The sequence below is a fragment of the Vombatus ursinus genome, unplaced genomic scaffold (assembly GCF_900497805.2).
Source record: "Vombatus ursinus unplaced genomic scaffold, bare-nosed wombat genome assembly UNPS02014847.1, whole genome shotgun sequence".
In the NCBI taxonomy this organism is placed as follows: Eukaryota; Metazoa; Chordata; class Mammalia; order Diprotodontia; family Vombatidae; genus Vombatus; species Vombatus ursinus.
Window position 1 is genome coordinate 2,140,774 of NW_020954625.1, and position 16,694 is coordinate 2,157,467.

General features: G+C 39.0%; 1 protein-coding gene across 4 annotated transcripts in view; it reads right to left on the bottom strand.

Moving 5' to 3' along the window:
* SCAPER (S-phase cyclin A associated protein in the ER) overlaps window positions 1–16,694 on the bottom strand; it is a 400,073-nt gene that overhangs the window by 265,110 nt on the left and 118,269 nt on the right. For all 4 annotated transcript variants that reach the window (XM_027840666.1, XM_027840664.1, XM_027840665.1 and 1 more), the window contains exons 16-17: window positions 15,471–15,626; window positions 12,400–12,542 (exon numbers count right to left, since the gene is read on the bottom strand). In XM_027840666.1, the coding sequence (XP_027696467.1) occupies window positions 12,400–12,542; window positions 15,471–15,626 (299 nt within the window). The remainder of the gene's footprint in view (window positions 1–12,399; window positions 12,543–15,470; window positions 15,627–16,694) is intronic.

The following is a 16,694-nucleotide window of genomic DNA, read 5'->3' on the forward strand; positions in this document are numbered from 1 at the left end:
GCTGGGGAGGAGAACTCTCAGCAGGAGAGCAACATGGTCGGACACGCACTTTGGCAGTAACATTGAGGATGGCCAGGAGGGCAGACCCAAGAAGAGGAGTCCAATGAAGAGGACGGTGGGTGGGCACAGAGTGGACGAGGAGAGGGGCCACGTGAGCTGAGGGAAGATGAGCTAGGAACAGCTAAGAGCTGACGGTGCCTTCAACGATGCACACCCAAGGGACCAGAAAGAGCAGTGCCCAGGTTGGCTGCCCGGAGATGACCAGAGAAAATCCACAGTGGGGCTGTGCTAGACATCCCAAAATGAATGAGCTGCCTTCCCTGCCCTCCAGAAGCCTACGAGTGCATCCATGAGGCACATCGACTTCTCCACCTGAAGGACAACGAGTGAGTGACGCCCAGCTCAAATGCTCCCCAGCTGTCTGACCACGGTTACGGTGCGTCAGGTCCTGGGGACGGAGTTGCTACCACTGTGAATGACATCCACATATAGCGCCTCCTCTGGTGCTCAGGGAGCGCCCATGAGGCTCACCTCCGCTCCTTCCCAGGATGGTCGGTGCATAAGAGAATGAAGGCTTCAGCTTAGGATTCTGGAATCTCAATGAGGAATCTGTCACAGTCTGAGCCGGATGGTCAGTTAGGTGGAATCATACGGTAGTGACTGATGGCCCAGAGGGGTTTATTCTTGGCTCCAATTCTATACTTATAGGGCAGTGTGAGAGAGTGCAAAGAATGATAAACTTGGAATCAGAGAAATCCTGCCCCTTCCATTTAATGGTTGTGCAACCGTGGCTAAGGGCAGCCGGGTGGTGCAGTGGACAGAGCTGGGCCTGGAGTCAGGAAGACTCATCTTCCTGAGTTCAAATCTGGCCTCAGACACTTACTAGCTGTGTGATACTGGGCAAGAAGGGAATGGCAAACTATTCCACTATCTTTACCAAGAAAATGGGGTCACGAAGAGCTGGACATGACTGAAATGACTGAAAAACAACAACATTGGCTAAGGCCTTGTTTGAGCTTTAAGTTCCTTTGCTTACAATGGCAATAGCTAATTCCAGGGTAGTTGGCAGGAGGGTTATATAAATGCAGGATATTATTGTTCTCATCATTAGGAGTATCAGCAATGGTATCAATAGAATAAAATGAGCAGATGTCACAACGCTGGAAGGGGTACCCAAAATACTGGATGACAGAATTAGTTTCCAAAAAAAAAAAAAAAATCTCAATTAACTGGCCCTTTTAAGATGAAATTTAATAGTGATAAATAATTCATATGCTGTAGTGTAAGACAATTCACTGTTCAAATATAGGACAGAGAAAAGTGAAAAATACCTGAAGATCTGATGAATTGTAAGCTTACTATTTTAACACTGTGACATGACAGACAAAAAAGTCAAACTATCTTAAGGTTCATGAAAAGAAGCACAATAGTCTGACTTCCTTGACCTTGTTCCGAGTACCACACGTTATAGAAGCCGGAGCACATCCAGAAGCCCAGGGTAAGGAGAAGGAAGATGATTACCATGTCATAGAAAAACTGAAAATTGGGGGATTTTCAGCCTTGGGAAGAGGTGCCATGATAATGAGGGGGGAGGGAGGGAAGTGCGGAGAGGGAGAGAGAATGAGAATTTATTAAATGCTTACTATGTGCCAAGTACTTACACTGTGCTAAGTGCTGGGAATACAAACAGAAGCACAAAGACAGTCCCTGTCCTTGAGGCGCTTACACTCTAATAAGGGAAGACAATACATAAAAAAGAACCAAAAAAGGTCTTGCAGTAGGGAATGGTAGAGAAGTCTAGAGCGAGAAGGACAGCCACAAGAGGAGTAAAGAAGGGAGTGAGCACGGCTGGCTTGGACGCTTCATCACATGGAGGTTCCAACTGGAAGAAGGGGCAAAAGAGGAGAGGGATGCTGGAAGTCTGGAGCAGAACTGGCAAAGAAGTAAGGGAGTGAGTGAAATGTAGGATTAGAGGTCATGGAGAAGAGAGATGAGACCAGTTCTACGTGGCTCAGAAGACAGAACGAGAAGGAGCTGACACAAGCTAGTGAGAAGCAGATTTCTATTCAATATGCAGACAAGTTTTCCTAACCAACAGAGCTGCTAAGTGGGATGGGGATTCCTGCTTCAAGGAAGAATTAGCCTAGATGACTTCTAAAGTCCCTTCCAACACTGTGATACTATGAAATCCTTCCTGCTAGGTCCCTTTTAGCTCCCGAATCTCCATGATTCTATGAACATTTTACACTTAAAAGAATTGTGGACAGATAAGCCTTCAAGAATTCTATAAAACTCTCACCTCAAATTGGGCCCTTTCTATAGAATCTAAGTACTACACATGCTACCACCATTAGACTATGAAAATGATCAGGGTACAGACTGCAAAATGTTGTATATACTGTTTCCTGTGGTCCAAAAAAAATCAATTAATAACCCTTTTGGCTGAAACAAGTAATCAGAAAGAAGTAAAGGATATGAACTCTGCTTTATCACTAACTAGAAGAATACCTAAGACAAAGGACCAGGCCAATTATCTACTTTAGAGTAATGATCCTCCATCACAAATACCTGTAACCATGTAGAACTCTTGGCCCCTACAGGAGAAGTCCTTACACAAACATGGTACGCATCTTAAGGTCTTGGTGCCCTCAGCAGCAAATATTTACTGAATAGGAATTTGTGAAAGATGCTGTGCTGGAGAAGGAGAGAGCTAAAAGCTACGCAGACAAGTCTTCACGTCATATGCACTCTACAAAACAAATGTAAGCTCCTGGAAGCCAGGGGATATACACTTTACTCATTTGTGTGTATCCCCCAGGCCTATTGCAGTACTTTTGATATAGCAGGGACTCAGCTAATAATTGCTCAATGAATAAATAAATGAAAAGCATTTTTAAACCATTCAAACTATAGGAACTAACACCATTTCTTCCTATCTGTTAATCCAGGAATAAAACAAATATGAATTCTACATCTAACTGAATTCCAACAAGAAAATTACATACATACTAAAAGGGACAACATCTGAAATAAGCTCTGCAAAGAAATTAAGCACAATTAGTCTTTTATATTAAGTTTGCTTCTCCAAATAACTTATGAAAAAGATGACTGATGAGAAACACTAAGTATTTCATGCAATATATATCTCCCTTGAGGTATCTAAGCAACACCTCCATGAGATGATTCTGGAAAGATGTTAATCTGGCTTTAAGGAAAGTTCTGGCTCATTATGGAGCCAGTGGGTAAATACATTCCCCAGATATAAAGACAGGACAGGGAGCATACAATAATACCACTGGAAAACACTCTCATTTCCTTTTCTTTAAGGACAGTAGATTATGCTTCCTTTTAACAAAAAGGGAGAAAAGCTGGTCTAGTTAAGACTCTACCTCAAGGCTTTAACTGCATCATTTGTCTTCTCATAAAAATGTGTAAAACAATTTCACAGAAGCTGAAGGTAAGCATTTCCCCCGTTAACTCAACAGCCCATTCATAAATCACTTTTAAATGATGAGGCTTTGAAATACCTACACAATGAGATCACTTAGATGGCCTGACGTTCATAGAGTGTTTTTAGCTTTTCAAAGTACATTTACATTTGTTAATTTGTTTTATCCTTACAACAAACCCTGTGAATTAGGTAGGACAATTACTAAGAGTAATGTAATAAGAGTTCATACATCGTAGATTTTAATTCTCTTGACTATAATTTATTCAGAAATAGTATCCAAATCATTATATGGAAACAAGTTAATGTACCATGAGGGTACAGGGATTTTCAATAGGCAGTATTATAAACACTATTTCTTTCATAAGAAAATTTAATCACCACCAGATGCACAATGATGGTAGCCTACGAAGAAATGATAAACAAGTATTTCAAAAAGACTGAAAGACTCAAGAAGTTTTAAAATTTTATCAAATGACACAAGTATTCCCCAAAGGCACAAGTTGGAAAAGATTTCTGGCATATTTAAAACAAGGGCTCTCAAACCTTTTTTGGGTACCATACCTCTTTGGAAGCAGTGTAGGGAAGCCTATGGAGCCCTTCTCAGAAACATGTTCATCGCCTACATTTATACTTGAAGGAAATGCTAAATTTCAGTTAGAAGTTAGTGAAAATTAAGTCATCATTTTTTCCCACCTAAATTCACAGACTCCATACCAATTAAGAACTCCTGATTTAAATGTTCAAGAATGTTCCTGCTTCCTTCTCCTAGGGATAGATTTTGAGTGGTAATTAGCTGGGCATGGAAATATTACAAAAAACAAGCAATAAGACAACTGCTAATGTCATTAGTTTAATCTATTTTTTGTCCAAATTTGTGATTTTTTTAGGTATACAGAAACTTAGGTATGGAAATTCCAGTTTTGAAGATTGGGCTTCATCTGTAGCTTGTAATCTGGGGGCACTGACACAATAGAGAACTTACCCACCATCTCAAAGGAGATAGAGGCAGTGCTGGAGTCCAGGTCTCGCTAAGCTTAAGGACAGTCCTTCAATCTACTACTTAATAAAGAGTGATGGCAACAGTGCTAGATGTGGAATGAGGAAGAATTGGGCTCAAATTCTTCTTGGAATACCAACTAGTTGTGGAACTTTGGACAAGTTGTTATAACAAGTCCTACTTTATGAAAGAAGAAACTGAGGCTCAGAGAGATTAAATTAAAGAAAAAATGAAATCATGGAATCCATCAGCTTTTTTGCTGATTCCGTAGGATTTTCTAAGTAAGCCATCAGGTCATCACAAATAGGAAGAGTCTTGTCTCCTCTATGTCTATTTTTATGCCTTTAATTTTGTTCTCTTATTTTAATTCAATTGTTAGTTATTTCTAGAATTTTTTTTTCAAATGAAAGCAGGGAAAGGGACAGTCATTCTTATATTACTCCTACATTTAATGGGAAAATTTCTAGTGTTTACCTATCGAACATAATGTAGGGTTCCGGTTTTAGATGAGTATAGTTTTTATCACATTAAAAAAGGAACCCTCTATACCTACACATATAGGAATTTTAGCACAAATGAGTCCTGTACTTTGACAAAGGTCTTTTCTCCATCTATTGAGATAATCATGTGATTTTTTTCTTTTAATAAGATTTATTATGTAAATAATTTTTCTAATGTTAGAAGAAGGGCAGCGAGATGGCACAGAGGATAAGGTGTCAGGCCTAGGGTCAAGAAGATTCATCTCTCTGAGTTCAAATCTGGTCTCAGGCACTTATTAGCTGTGTAACCCTGAGCAAGTTGCATAATCTCTGTCTGACTCAGTTTCCTCAAATGTAAAATGGGGATCACAATAGCACCTACCCCACTGAGTTGCTATGAGGATCAAATTAGACAATATTTATAAAGAGCTTAGCACAGTGCCTAGAATATAATAGGTGCTATATAAATGCTTACTTGCCCCCTTTTCCCTATAATTTGAGATACCTTAATGATATTGTTCTATAATTCTCCTCCATTGCTTTATCCTACCCTGACTAAGTGTAATGACTATAATGTTTGATAAAAGGATTTTGGTAGAGTGCTTTCTTTCTCAGATTTTAAGAAAAATTTATATAGCACTGGTACTAATTTCTCTTTAAAAATTTGTAGAATTCTTCTGTAAATCCATCAAGACCAAGAGATTTGGGGAGAGTATTTTTTTTCTTTTTGTTTTTTCCCCTTTCATAGTTCCTTTACAGCTATATCTATTTCCTTTTCTGAGACCGACTTATTTAAGATCTCTATTTAGTGCTCTGTTTATTTGAGTATTTTATATTTTTGAAGACAATCTTCTATTCTTTTTGAGTTCTCAGTTTTGTTGGCACATAACTCCACAGAGTTTTTGCTTGACTTTCACCTTATGAATATGTTATTTGAATTTGGTTTTCTGTTCTCTTTTTTTATTCAGATTGACTAAAGATGTTATTAATTTTGTTGGACTTTTCAAAAAAGGAGCTTTTAAATTCATGAACTCTTTTTTTTTTTTTGGCTTTCCAATATATCTATTTCACCTGTAATTTTCAAGATTTTCTCTTTTATGCGTTCTAATTTTCTAAATGCACATTCAGTTCATTAATCCTTTCTGTTTTATCTTACTTTGTTAATGTATGTTTTAAGGGATACATTCTTTCTCTGTCAGGAGACACCACAAATTTTTTAGCTCTCACTTCTCCAACACTTTGTTTCATTTTACATTTTCCCTTCTAATTTCTTTCTGTTAGATTTCTCCAACTCTAAGGGGAAAAAGCATTAAGATCTTCACATATATTTTTTATTAATACTGGTTCATTGTTTATACTTTTCACTTTACATTTTTTTTTGGGAGGGGGCAGGCAATTGGGGTTAAGTGACTTGCCCAGAGTCACACAGCTAGCAAGTGTTATGTGTATAAGGCCAAATTTGAACTCAGGTACTCCTGATTCCAAGGCCGGCACTCTATCCACCGCGCCACCTAGCTGCCCCCATTGTTCATACTTTTAAAAGCCAAATATAATTTCACTGCTTATCTCTGCTTGTAGTACAAGTTTTTATTTTTGTTTTACTTATCATGAGTGCAACTCTGCTTTTTAGAATGCATTTGATACATAGTAAATTTTGTCTCCCTCTATCATTTTGATTCTATGTATGTCTTCTTTTTATAAATGTTTTTGTAAGATTGTGAGTTTTTTTTTCTTATCAGTACTACCACTCTCTCTGCTTTATTAGAATATTTAATTCTTTAAAATTTATTATGAGAATTAGGCTGTTTTCCTCCATTTGTAATGTAGCAGTGATTGATATTCTTGTATGTCTTTGTGTATGTGTTTCCCTTCCTATTTTAAGTCAGTCTTATGCAAGACTGGTTTAGTATTAGGAAAACTGTAAGTATAATTGATCATATCAGTAACAAAAATGTCAAAAATCATGTGATTATATCAATACATGAAAGAAAGGCTTCTGACAAAATCCAATACCCGTTTTTATTAAAAACAGTTGGAACAAGGCAACTAGGTTGCACAGTGGATAGAGCACCAGCCCTGAAGTCAGGAGGACCTGAGTTCAAATCCAGCCTCAGACCAAACACTTGACACTTACTAGCTGTGTGACCCTGGGCAAGTCACTTAACCCCAACAGCCTAAAAAAATAAAAAAATAAAAAAACACTTGGAAGCATAGGAATAAATGGAGCTCTTCTTAAAGAGATAAGTAGTATCTACATAAAACCAAGAGCAATCATTACCTATAACGGAGATAGAAGCCTTCCCAATAAGATCAGGGGTGAAGCAAGGATGTTCATTACCACCATTATTATTCAATAATGTGTAAGAAATGCTATAGCAATATTATTATTATTATATAACAATAGGACAAGAAAAAGGAATTGAAAGAATAACCACAAGCAAAGAGGAAACAAAACTATTATTCTGCAGATGATATGATGGTATACTTAGAGAACCCTAGAGAATCAACTAAAAAATAACTGAAACAATTAGCAACTTTAGCAAAATTGCAGGATACAAAATAAACCCACGTAAATCATCAGCATTTCTATATACTATCAACAAAGTCCAGGAGCAGCAAGAGATAAAAAGAGAAAATTCATTTAAAATAACTGCAGGCATATAAAATACTTGGGAGTCTGCCAAGACAAACTATAGAACTATATGAATACAGTTGCAAAACACTTTAGACAGCTCTAAACAACTGGAGAATATTAGTTGTCCATGGATAGACTGAGCCAATATAATAAAAATTACAATACTACCTAAATTAATTTACTTATTCAATGCCACACCAAACTATGAAAATTTATGTTATAGAACTAGAAAAAATAATAACAAAATTCATCTAGAAGAAGAGGTCAAGAATATTAAGAAAATTAATGGAGGCAAAAAGTAAAGGAGGGCAGCCTAGCAGTACCAGATCTCAAACTGTATTACATATCATCAAAACAATCTGGGACTGGTTAAGAAATAGATCAATGGAGTAGATTAGGTACACAATATACACTAGTAAATGACCATAGTAATCTAGTCTTTGATAAACTCAAAGATCCAAGCTGTTGCAGCAAGAACTCACTATTTGACAAAAACTTCTGGGAAAACTGTAAAGCAGTCTGGCAGAAATCAGGCATAGACTAACATCTAACACCATATACCAAGATAAGGTCAAAATGGATACATGACTTAAGCATAAAGGGTGATATCATAAGCAAATCAAGGGAGCGTGGAAACATTTACATGTCAGAATGATAGATAAGGGAAGAGTTTATGAAAAAACAAGAGATAGAGAAGATCAGAGGAAGTAAAATGGATAATTTTGATCCCATAAAATATAAAACTTTTTACACAAACAATACCAATGGAGACAAAATTAGAAGAAAAGTGGGGTGGGGCTTTACAGCAAGTTTCTCTGATACAGGCTTCATTTCTCAAATATTTATGGAACTGAGCCAAATTTATAAAAATAAGAGCCACTCTCCAAATGATAAATGGTCAAAGGATATAAACAGACAGAAGAAGAAATCAAAGCTATCAATACTCTAAAAAAAAATGTTGTAACTTGTTAATGACTAGGGAAATGAAAATGAAAACAACCTTGAGGTTGTACCAGATTGAGGTACCCATCAGATTGGCTAACATGACAGAAAAGGAAAAGGACAAATGCTGGAGAGGATGTGGAAAAACAGGGACACTAATACACTGCTGCTGGAGTTGTGAACCAGTCTAATCATTCCGGACAACAATTTGGAACTATGCCCAACAGGTTATAAAACTGCATACTCTTTGATTCAGCAATACCACTACAGAAACAGTATCCCAAAATGATCAAAGAAAAAGGAAAAGGACATATATATTACAAAACATTAAGAGCAGCATTTTTGTGGTGGCAAAGAATTGGAAACTGAAGGGATACTCATCAATTGGAGAATGTCTGAACAAGTTATTTATATTTGTGAGGGAATACTATTGTGCTATAAAAAATGATACAAGGATAGTTTCAGAAAAACCTAGAAAGACTTAAATAAACTGATGCAAAGTAAAGTGAGCAGAACCAAGAGCACACTACCCAGTAATAGCAATATTAAATGATGATCAACTGTGAATAACTTAGCTACTCTAATATATACACAATGATCCAAGGCAGTTACAAAGGACTCATGATGAAAAATGCTATCCATCTACAGAAAGAGAACTGATAAATTCTGAGTGCAGACTGAAGCATACTTTTTCCACTTTATTTTTATTTTTTTGTTGTTATTTTGCAGCATGGCTAACATCAAAAGATGTTTTGCATGACTTCACAAGTATAATAGGTGGGGCAGCTGGGTGGCTCAGTGGATACAGCACCAGGGCCCTGAAGTCAGGAGGACCTGAATTCAAATCTGGCCTCAGACCAAACACTTGACACTTACTAGCTGTGTGATCTTGGGCAAGTCACTTAACTCCAAATGCCTAAAAAACAAAAATAAAACAAAAAAAACAAGTATAATGGGTATCACATTGCCTGCTTTCTCAATGGGTAGGGGATGGGCTGGAAGAAGGAAGAGAATTGGGAAATCAAGTTTTTAAAAAATGAATGCTAAAAAATAAATACATAAATAAAAATTTTTAAAGAATATTTTGAGATCTGTATTTGTATCACAGGGATTTGTTATCTGTTAGTTTATGAAGGAAAGAGAATTTCTGGTGCATTAAGATTATTATCTTTATTATAACTTTTTTTGTCAACTTGTTCCACGGAGTTCAGTTAGAAATGGTTCGAGGACAATACATTATCCTGCTGTTTTCATTTTATATTTAACATTCTTTATACCACTCAGCTGATGAACCTTTTTTTGTAGCTGAGTTTTAAAGTATGACAATGTAAATTAATTTCCTGTAGGCTTATTGAAAGCATCCTCAGGTTAACAAATACAAATATTACGTTCCTGCACAATTGTCTCTCCTTTCCATAATGGTTCTGATGGTCAGCCTTGATTCTGCTGACCTACTTGATGGTGGGTAAGCCTCGCGTTTAGCACTTGGTTAATCTTTTACAGACCTCTTAATAACCTCTTGATAACCCAACAATTAGGTGGTACAGTGAATGGAGCACATTGGCCCTGGAGTCAGGAAGGCCTGAGTTTAAATCTGGCCCTAGACAATTATTAGTTGTGTGACCTTGGGCAAGATACTTAACCCTGATTGCCTCAAAAAAAAAAATGTAGGGGCAGCTAGGTGGCACAGTGGATAGGGCACTGGACCTGGAGTCAGGAGGACCTGAGTTCAAATCTGGCCTCAGACACTTGACACTTACTAGCTGTGTGACCCTGGGCAAGTCATTTAACCCCATTGCCTAGCCACCCCCCCCCACAAAAAAATTCAAGCTCCACATATACGAGATCAAAAGAAATGTTCTTAAAAAAGCAGCAACTATCATAACATTCAAAAAATAGATTCTAAAGATGACAGTAAGACAAAATATACAACCATGGAGCTGAAAGGAGTGAGTTAGAAGATAAAAACTTTAAGTGAAGATTGTGAAAGCTGGCGGCCATGTGTTCTAGAATCCAAGGTTCAGAGTTCAAATCCCACTTCTGATACTTATAAACTGTATGATCACAGGCAAGTCACTCACCCTTGCTAGGCCTCAATTTTCTGATGTACAAAATGAGCAAGTGAGTCTGGATAATCTTTGAGCTCCCTTCCAGTTCTAGACACAGGATATTGTGACTTGCAGTTTTATTTAAAGTAAGTTTATTACTTTCTTATTCTCAGTGCTAAAATAAGTACAAATGTTTTTGAATACTATGCCAAATTAAACAAAGACAGATAATTTATTTTCTTGCCAAATACTAGACCAAATACAGATCCTAAATGTTGATTTGGTTCAGCTTCATTTAACGGGCACATTTTCAAATGTTAAGAGTTTTCATCAGTAAAAGCTTCACTGCCAAGTTATCTAAAATGTCTATGAAAATTTAATTACATTTGATGAACAAATTTTTCTTTCTTTTATGGGCAACAAAGAACACATTCACACCTTATTTCTTTCTGTTTCTCTCTCTCTCTCTCTCTCTGGGTGTGTATATACACACACAAAGTATTTATGTGTAAATAATTTTCAGTACTGCTCCTATTGAAATTAACAAGGTGATTCTTAATGTGTTTGGTTTAAAATAAGTAAGCATTCATGACTTGTAGTGAGTGGATAGAGCTCAAAAATTGCTCAAATAATTTAGATCAGGTTGGAAAAAAGGAGGTTCCCGATCTTCCTGAGTTTTAGGCGATCAAGAAATTTCAGGGGAAGAAAGAATGGACAAAGCTGCTCTAAGTGGCCATGAGTCTAAGGAAGCAGCCACCATTCTCATTTGTGGTTCCCAGAATGTGACTATTTTGTTACTACTTGGGGAAACATGAAATGAAGCACTTATTTACACCAGGACCCAACAACTATTTCCTGTTCCAGAAGGCAGATCTCCTAGGTCTGAACCTCATGTCCAACAGTAGTAATTGATTATCTGTAAATGGTTTAAAAAGTTAAATTGATTAACAAGAATTTATTCTGTGTCTTGATGTGCCATACTCTGGGCTGGCCTACAGAGATAGCAAGACAAAAATTAAATCATTCCTTTCCTTAAAGCACTTATGAGGGGGAAAAGATGTAAGTATGTAAGTGCATACAGAGTAAATACAAAATGAATACTTAGGAGGGAGGGCACTAGCAGCAGTTGGGATAGGAAGACTTCAGCAGATTCTTAAAGGAAATAAAGAATGGTATGAGGCAAAGCCAGTGAGAGAGTACCTTCCAAGCACTAGTGATAGTCAATGTAAAGACCGAGGGAAAAGGGAAGGAGTATTGTCTGTGAGGGGCAGCCAAAGGCCCAGTGCCTAGATACCCTAATTCTGCCTCCAACTCTTACTGCTATAAATCGTTCCCCAGGTTCTACTCACTTCACTTTGCATCAATTCATATTAGTCTTTCCAGGTTTTTCTAAAACCATCCCCTTCATCATTATTTATAGCATAATAGGATTCCAAAACATATACCTGCCATGACTTAGCAATTCCCCAGATGATGGGCATCCCTTAAATTTCCAATTCTTTGCCATTATGAAAAGAATGGCTATAAATACTTACGTACACACGGATCCTCTTCCTCTTTCTTTGAAGGCCATAGACTTAGCAATGGTCCTCCTAGACTTCAAGTCAAAGAACTCACCTGAGAGTTCTGAAGTGCTGGGATTTGGTCTGAGACACAACATGCTAAACTCAATATCAACATGGGGAACGACGCAGAGGGTGATTTCTGTCCACCGTCCAAGGAAATTCTTTAGCAATTTTTCACAGAAGTGACAGAATTTCTGGTAAGCTGGATCAGCATTTTGGAGCGCTCGGAAAAGAGCTCCGGGACAGCCCACTACCACCACCACGCGTCCAGCAGGAAGCTACCTGGCTCGCTCCCGGGCTGCGTCCTCCCGGGCTTTCTCTTTCTCTTGTCGCTGCTGCTCGATGCGTGCTTCCTGCTCCCTCCTCTTCATCAGCAGCTCTTCCACGCGGGCCTGCCGCTCAGCTTCCAGAGCTCGTTTGCGTTCCTAATGTCAGAATCATGGTTTCCAAAGATACTGGTTTTCAGTTGAAAAATAATGAAAGCCTTCCCAACTCTTTTCATAGATCAAGAGATTAGTTATATAGTGGTAGATTTCTGCCTTAGTCACAGGTAACACATTCTAGTAGTGGCAAACTAAACACAAAGGACAAAATATGTCAGCCTTAAAGTAACTTATTCTTCCTATCTGATTTGCTGCAACAAAAGTATTTAATCACAAAATTATTAATTTAATAACCTCATATGATAAATCATTAATACAAAATTACTTAACGAAACTGTGTATATTCTGTGGGTCCTCAAACATGCTTTCGAAGCCCAGAGCACACACCCCAGACTGCGCGCCTTTCACACAGCAGCCACTCCTTAGATACTGGCCCGCTCACTGGCTCTCTCAGTGACCTTCCACATAATCAACCTTTCGGAGAACTTGCTGTCTGAATGTAGCTGAGTGTGCATGGCTCACGGGGCAGGGAGCAGAGGAGAGCTGGGTGCGGAGGCCAAAGGGCCAATGCTGACCGTGCCGCGGCTCTGCACGAATCACTGCTTCTCCTTTCTCAGGCTCAGCTTCTTTATCTACAAAACGAGGCTGATGAGACCTGCAGCAATCCCCTCACTGGACAAATGAAATGCCCAAACACAAAATTTACTCTTTTCATTGCTGAGAAGTAACATGAAAAGTAGAGAGAGAGCTGGCTGGGGATTCAGGAAGCCTTGAGTTCAAGTCCTGCCCTGACACATTCCAGTCACTGAGCCTCTGAGTGCCTCCTGGCAACTCCCTGTAACTGAGAGATGAGCTGCATTCTGCATTAACGAAGGGAATGTCCACACATGAAATCCTCGTCGTGGACCCCATCCTCCCCCATCACCATTACAAGGACTTCATCACAAGAGGGTACGTGAACTGTGTACAACACCTGACAGGAGAGGCATGTGGTAGCAAAGTAGAGAGAGGGCTGAGTCAGAAGATCTGGGTTCAAAGCCAGGTCAAGACATTCAATATTCATCAGTCACTTAACTTCTTCTACCTCAGTTTCCTCTTTGTAAAATGGGGAAAAAAAACCCCAACACCTCCCTCTCAGGGTTGTTTGGAGGATGAAATGAGATGTTTGTAAAGAGCTTAGCAAGCCTTAAAGTACACTATAAATGCTATTATGCTATTCTTTAATCTGGTTTGACCCCATCCTCTCCACCCTTTGTCTTTGGTGACTTATCTGACTATTCCTTAATTCCCTTCACTGGTTCATAGCCTTTCTCCAGCCCCCTAAGCAAGAGTGTCCCCAGTGATCTGACCTGACCTCTTCTGTCTCTTCTCTCTTTTCTCCCTTAGGCATATCTTCTGTTTCTAAAAAGATGGTTTCAAAGAGATCTACCAAATCAGATAATATCCATGAAGGAACTGGCATAGTGACTGGCACACAGGCAGTGCTTAATCAATGCTTATTACCTTTCCTATTTTACCTGCCTAGGAAAACTTGTATGGAGTGATACAGAGTGAAAGGAGCAGTGATATGATATTATCAATAAGATTTTTAAAATGAACAATTCTGAAAGAATTAAGAACTGATCAACAAAATGATCAGCTGCGGTTCAAGAGGACTGAGAAAGAAGACCTCTCCCTATTTTGGACACGGCCCATGAGGATGTTCGTGGGGTTCGATAGTGCTCTCAGGACAGTGGGTGTGTGTGTGGGGGGGTGAGCTCAGCAGGGGAAAAAAATTACATTAAAAAAAAAATTAAATCCCCAGAAGTAATAATAACCCCTTTCTACTTGTCACCCAAACCAGCATCCCCAGCATCAGCCTCCTGAGCTCCAGGCTGACATCACCCAAGAATTTCAAACCTCTCATGTTTTCCTTCTGTTCTGTATTACAGTTAGCTGATCCTCAGTCTGGGCTCTGTCACTGACTCACTTGGAGGCAGTGAAGCGGTGCCACTGTGGAAAGAGCACTGGATCTAGAGTCAGGAAGATCTGGCCTCAAGTCTAGCCTCTGATTGTTCTGTCTGCCTCAGTTTCCTCAACTGATAAGAGGATAATACCAGCACCTGCCTCCCAAGGTGGCTGTGAGGATCAAAGAAGATAATAGTTGTAAAGCACTTAGCATTGTGTCTGGCACATAGTAGGTGCTCTAAAAATGCGTATTCCCTTTCCTCCTTGTATATTTCCCGCTTTGAGTGAAGGAGAATGGAAGTGGCCATGATGTTACAAGCTTCAAAGACTGAAGAGAGTGAGCCACCAGAGGCCAGGGACTAGAGTCCACACAGAGATTTGCCAATCCGTGTAACCAGAGGCAAGTCACATAACTTCGGTCTGCTTTCACTTCCTCAACTGTGGCACACAGTAGGTGCTATATAAATGTTCACTTCCTTCTCTTCCGTTCCCCTCCCAAAAGCCAAACTCTGAGAAGCAAAGTCCCACCTGGCCTAGTTCAGCACCTGCAGCGACGTGGACTCATTCATGGCTATCCCAGACTTGGGACTGAAATCAGGGGGACAAATTCTGTGTAGAAACTGTGTTAAGCCCATAAGTCATCCCAAAGATCAAGGTGATATTTGGGAGAGTGTGCTCCCAAGTGTTAGGAGAAATGTTTGTGCTTCTGTTCTTGCTATAGCTTTGCAGTAAATATCCCTTTGTAAAAGCTAGTTTAAATTAATTGGTTAAATGAAACTGGGGTGCTAATCATCAGTAGCTAAAAGTTGGGGGGAAATACGCTCACTGGGGTCTTGGCCAACAGCATTAGAACAGACACATCCCGACTCCTCCAGGGAGTGAGGTAGAGTTGTAGACGCCCTTTCTCTGGAAAAGCAAGTTTAGAGAATTTTTTCAGATGGCTCAATGACTCGAGGATGTGCCGATTAAAAGTTAATTACTCTAAGTAATTGCAATTTCTGAGCTCTCAAAGCTAAATTTTACCTGCACTGCCTCATCCCGGGCTTGCTTTTCCTCCTGTCTTCGCTGACGTTCTTCCTGTAGTTCGTTCAGCCGCTGTTCGTACTCTTTCAGCTTAGAAAGCACATCATGACGTTTATTCTGGGCTTCCAAGGTATTTATAAACGCGATTTCATTCACCTGTAATAAAAGTAACGGATGACTCAAGGACTTTCAAACTGAATTCAGCCAGTCTCAGGATATAAGTTAACAGTAATCGAATCAGCAGTGGATACCTCCTCCAAGGATGCAGATCGTCTCGTGCAAACCTTAGTAAAAATTCTTCATGAATTTTGGGGGAAATGATGATCTTGTAACTAACTTCTAATAATAAACTTCTGAACTTAGGCTGATCTTTGTTCAAAAGACCCCACTTTAGGAAGGTCACTTGTCCCCCATCTGAAGACTTTCCAGTTTGATGGGCCCTTCATTAGCATAGTCTTCAAAATGTGAAGTCATTAATAGAAGAATATGTAACATCTCTACCAAAAGAAAATGCCAAATAGCCTTTAGAAACCAACAGCAGTATGCTAATGAGCAATCTGGAGTGGATCTCAAAAGAGCAGGTAGGAACCTATGTGATTGCCAACCTAGGAAACACAGATTGATCCTTTTAAACACACATTTACGCTTATGGAGAAGACCAGGCCTACAAAGGACTGCCGCTCGACTGTGTAGGTCTGGAATTTTACTCCTTTTTTCTACAATTAAGATCAATTAAAGTAAAAAAATATTTGTTAAGTACCTATTATTTATTAGAAGCTATGCTAAGTGCTAGGCAAACAAAAAGGCTGAATAGCCAATCTTCTTTAGGTAATTCTAATAGGAAGCATACAACATGAACAATTACATACAAACTATAGACGGGATAAATTGGAAATCACCAACAGAAGGAAGGCACTAGAACTAGGAGACCTGGGAAAGGCTTCCTCTAGAAAGTGGGATTTTAGATAGAACTTGAAGGAAGCCAGGGAAGCCAGGAGACAGAGAGGAGGAGGGAGAGCATTCCAGATGGGAGATGGCCAGAGAAAATGCCTCGAGTTGAGATATGAAATATCTTATTTAAGGCCAAAGCCACTGTATCATAGAATAAATGAAACTGGGTGCTAATCACTAGTAGCTAATAGTGGGGAGAGGGGAGATGCAGATATAAGAAGACTGGAAAGATAGGAAGGGGCCAGGTTATGAACGAGAAACAAAAAATTTTAT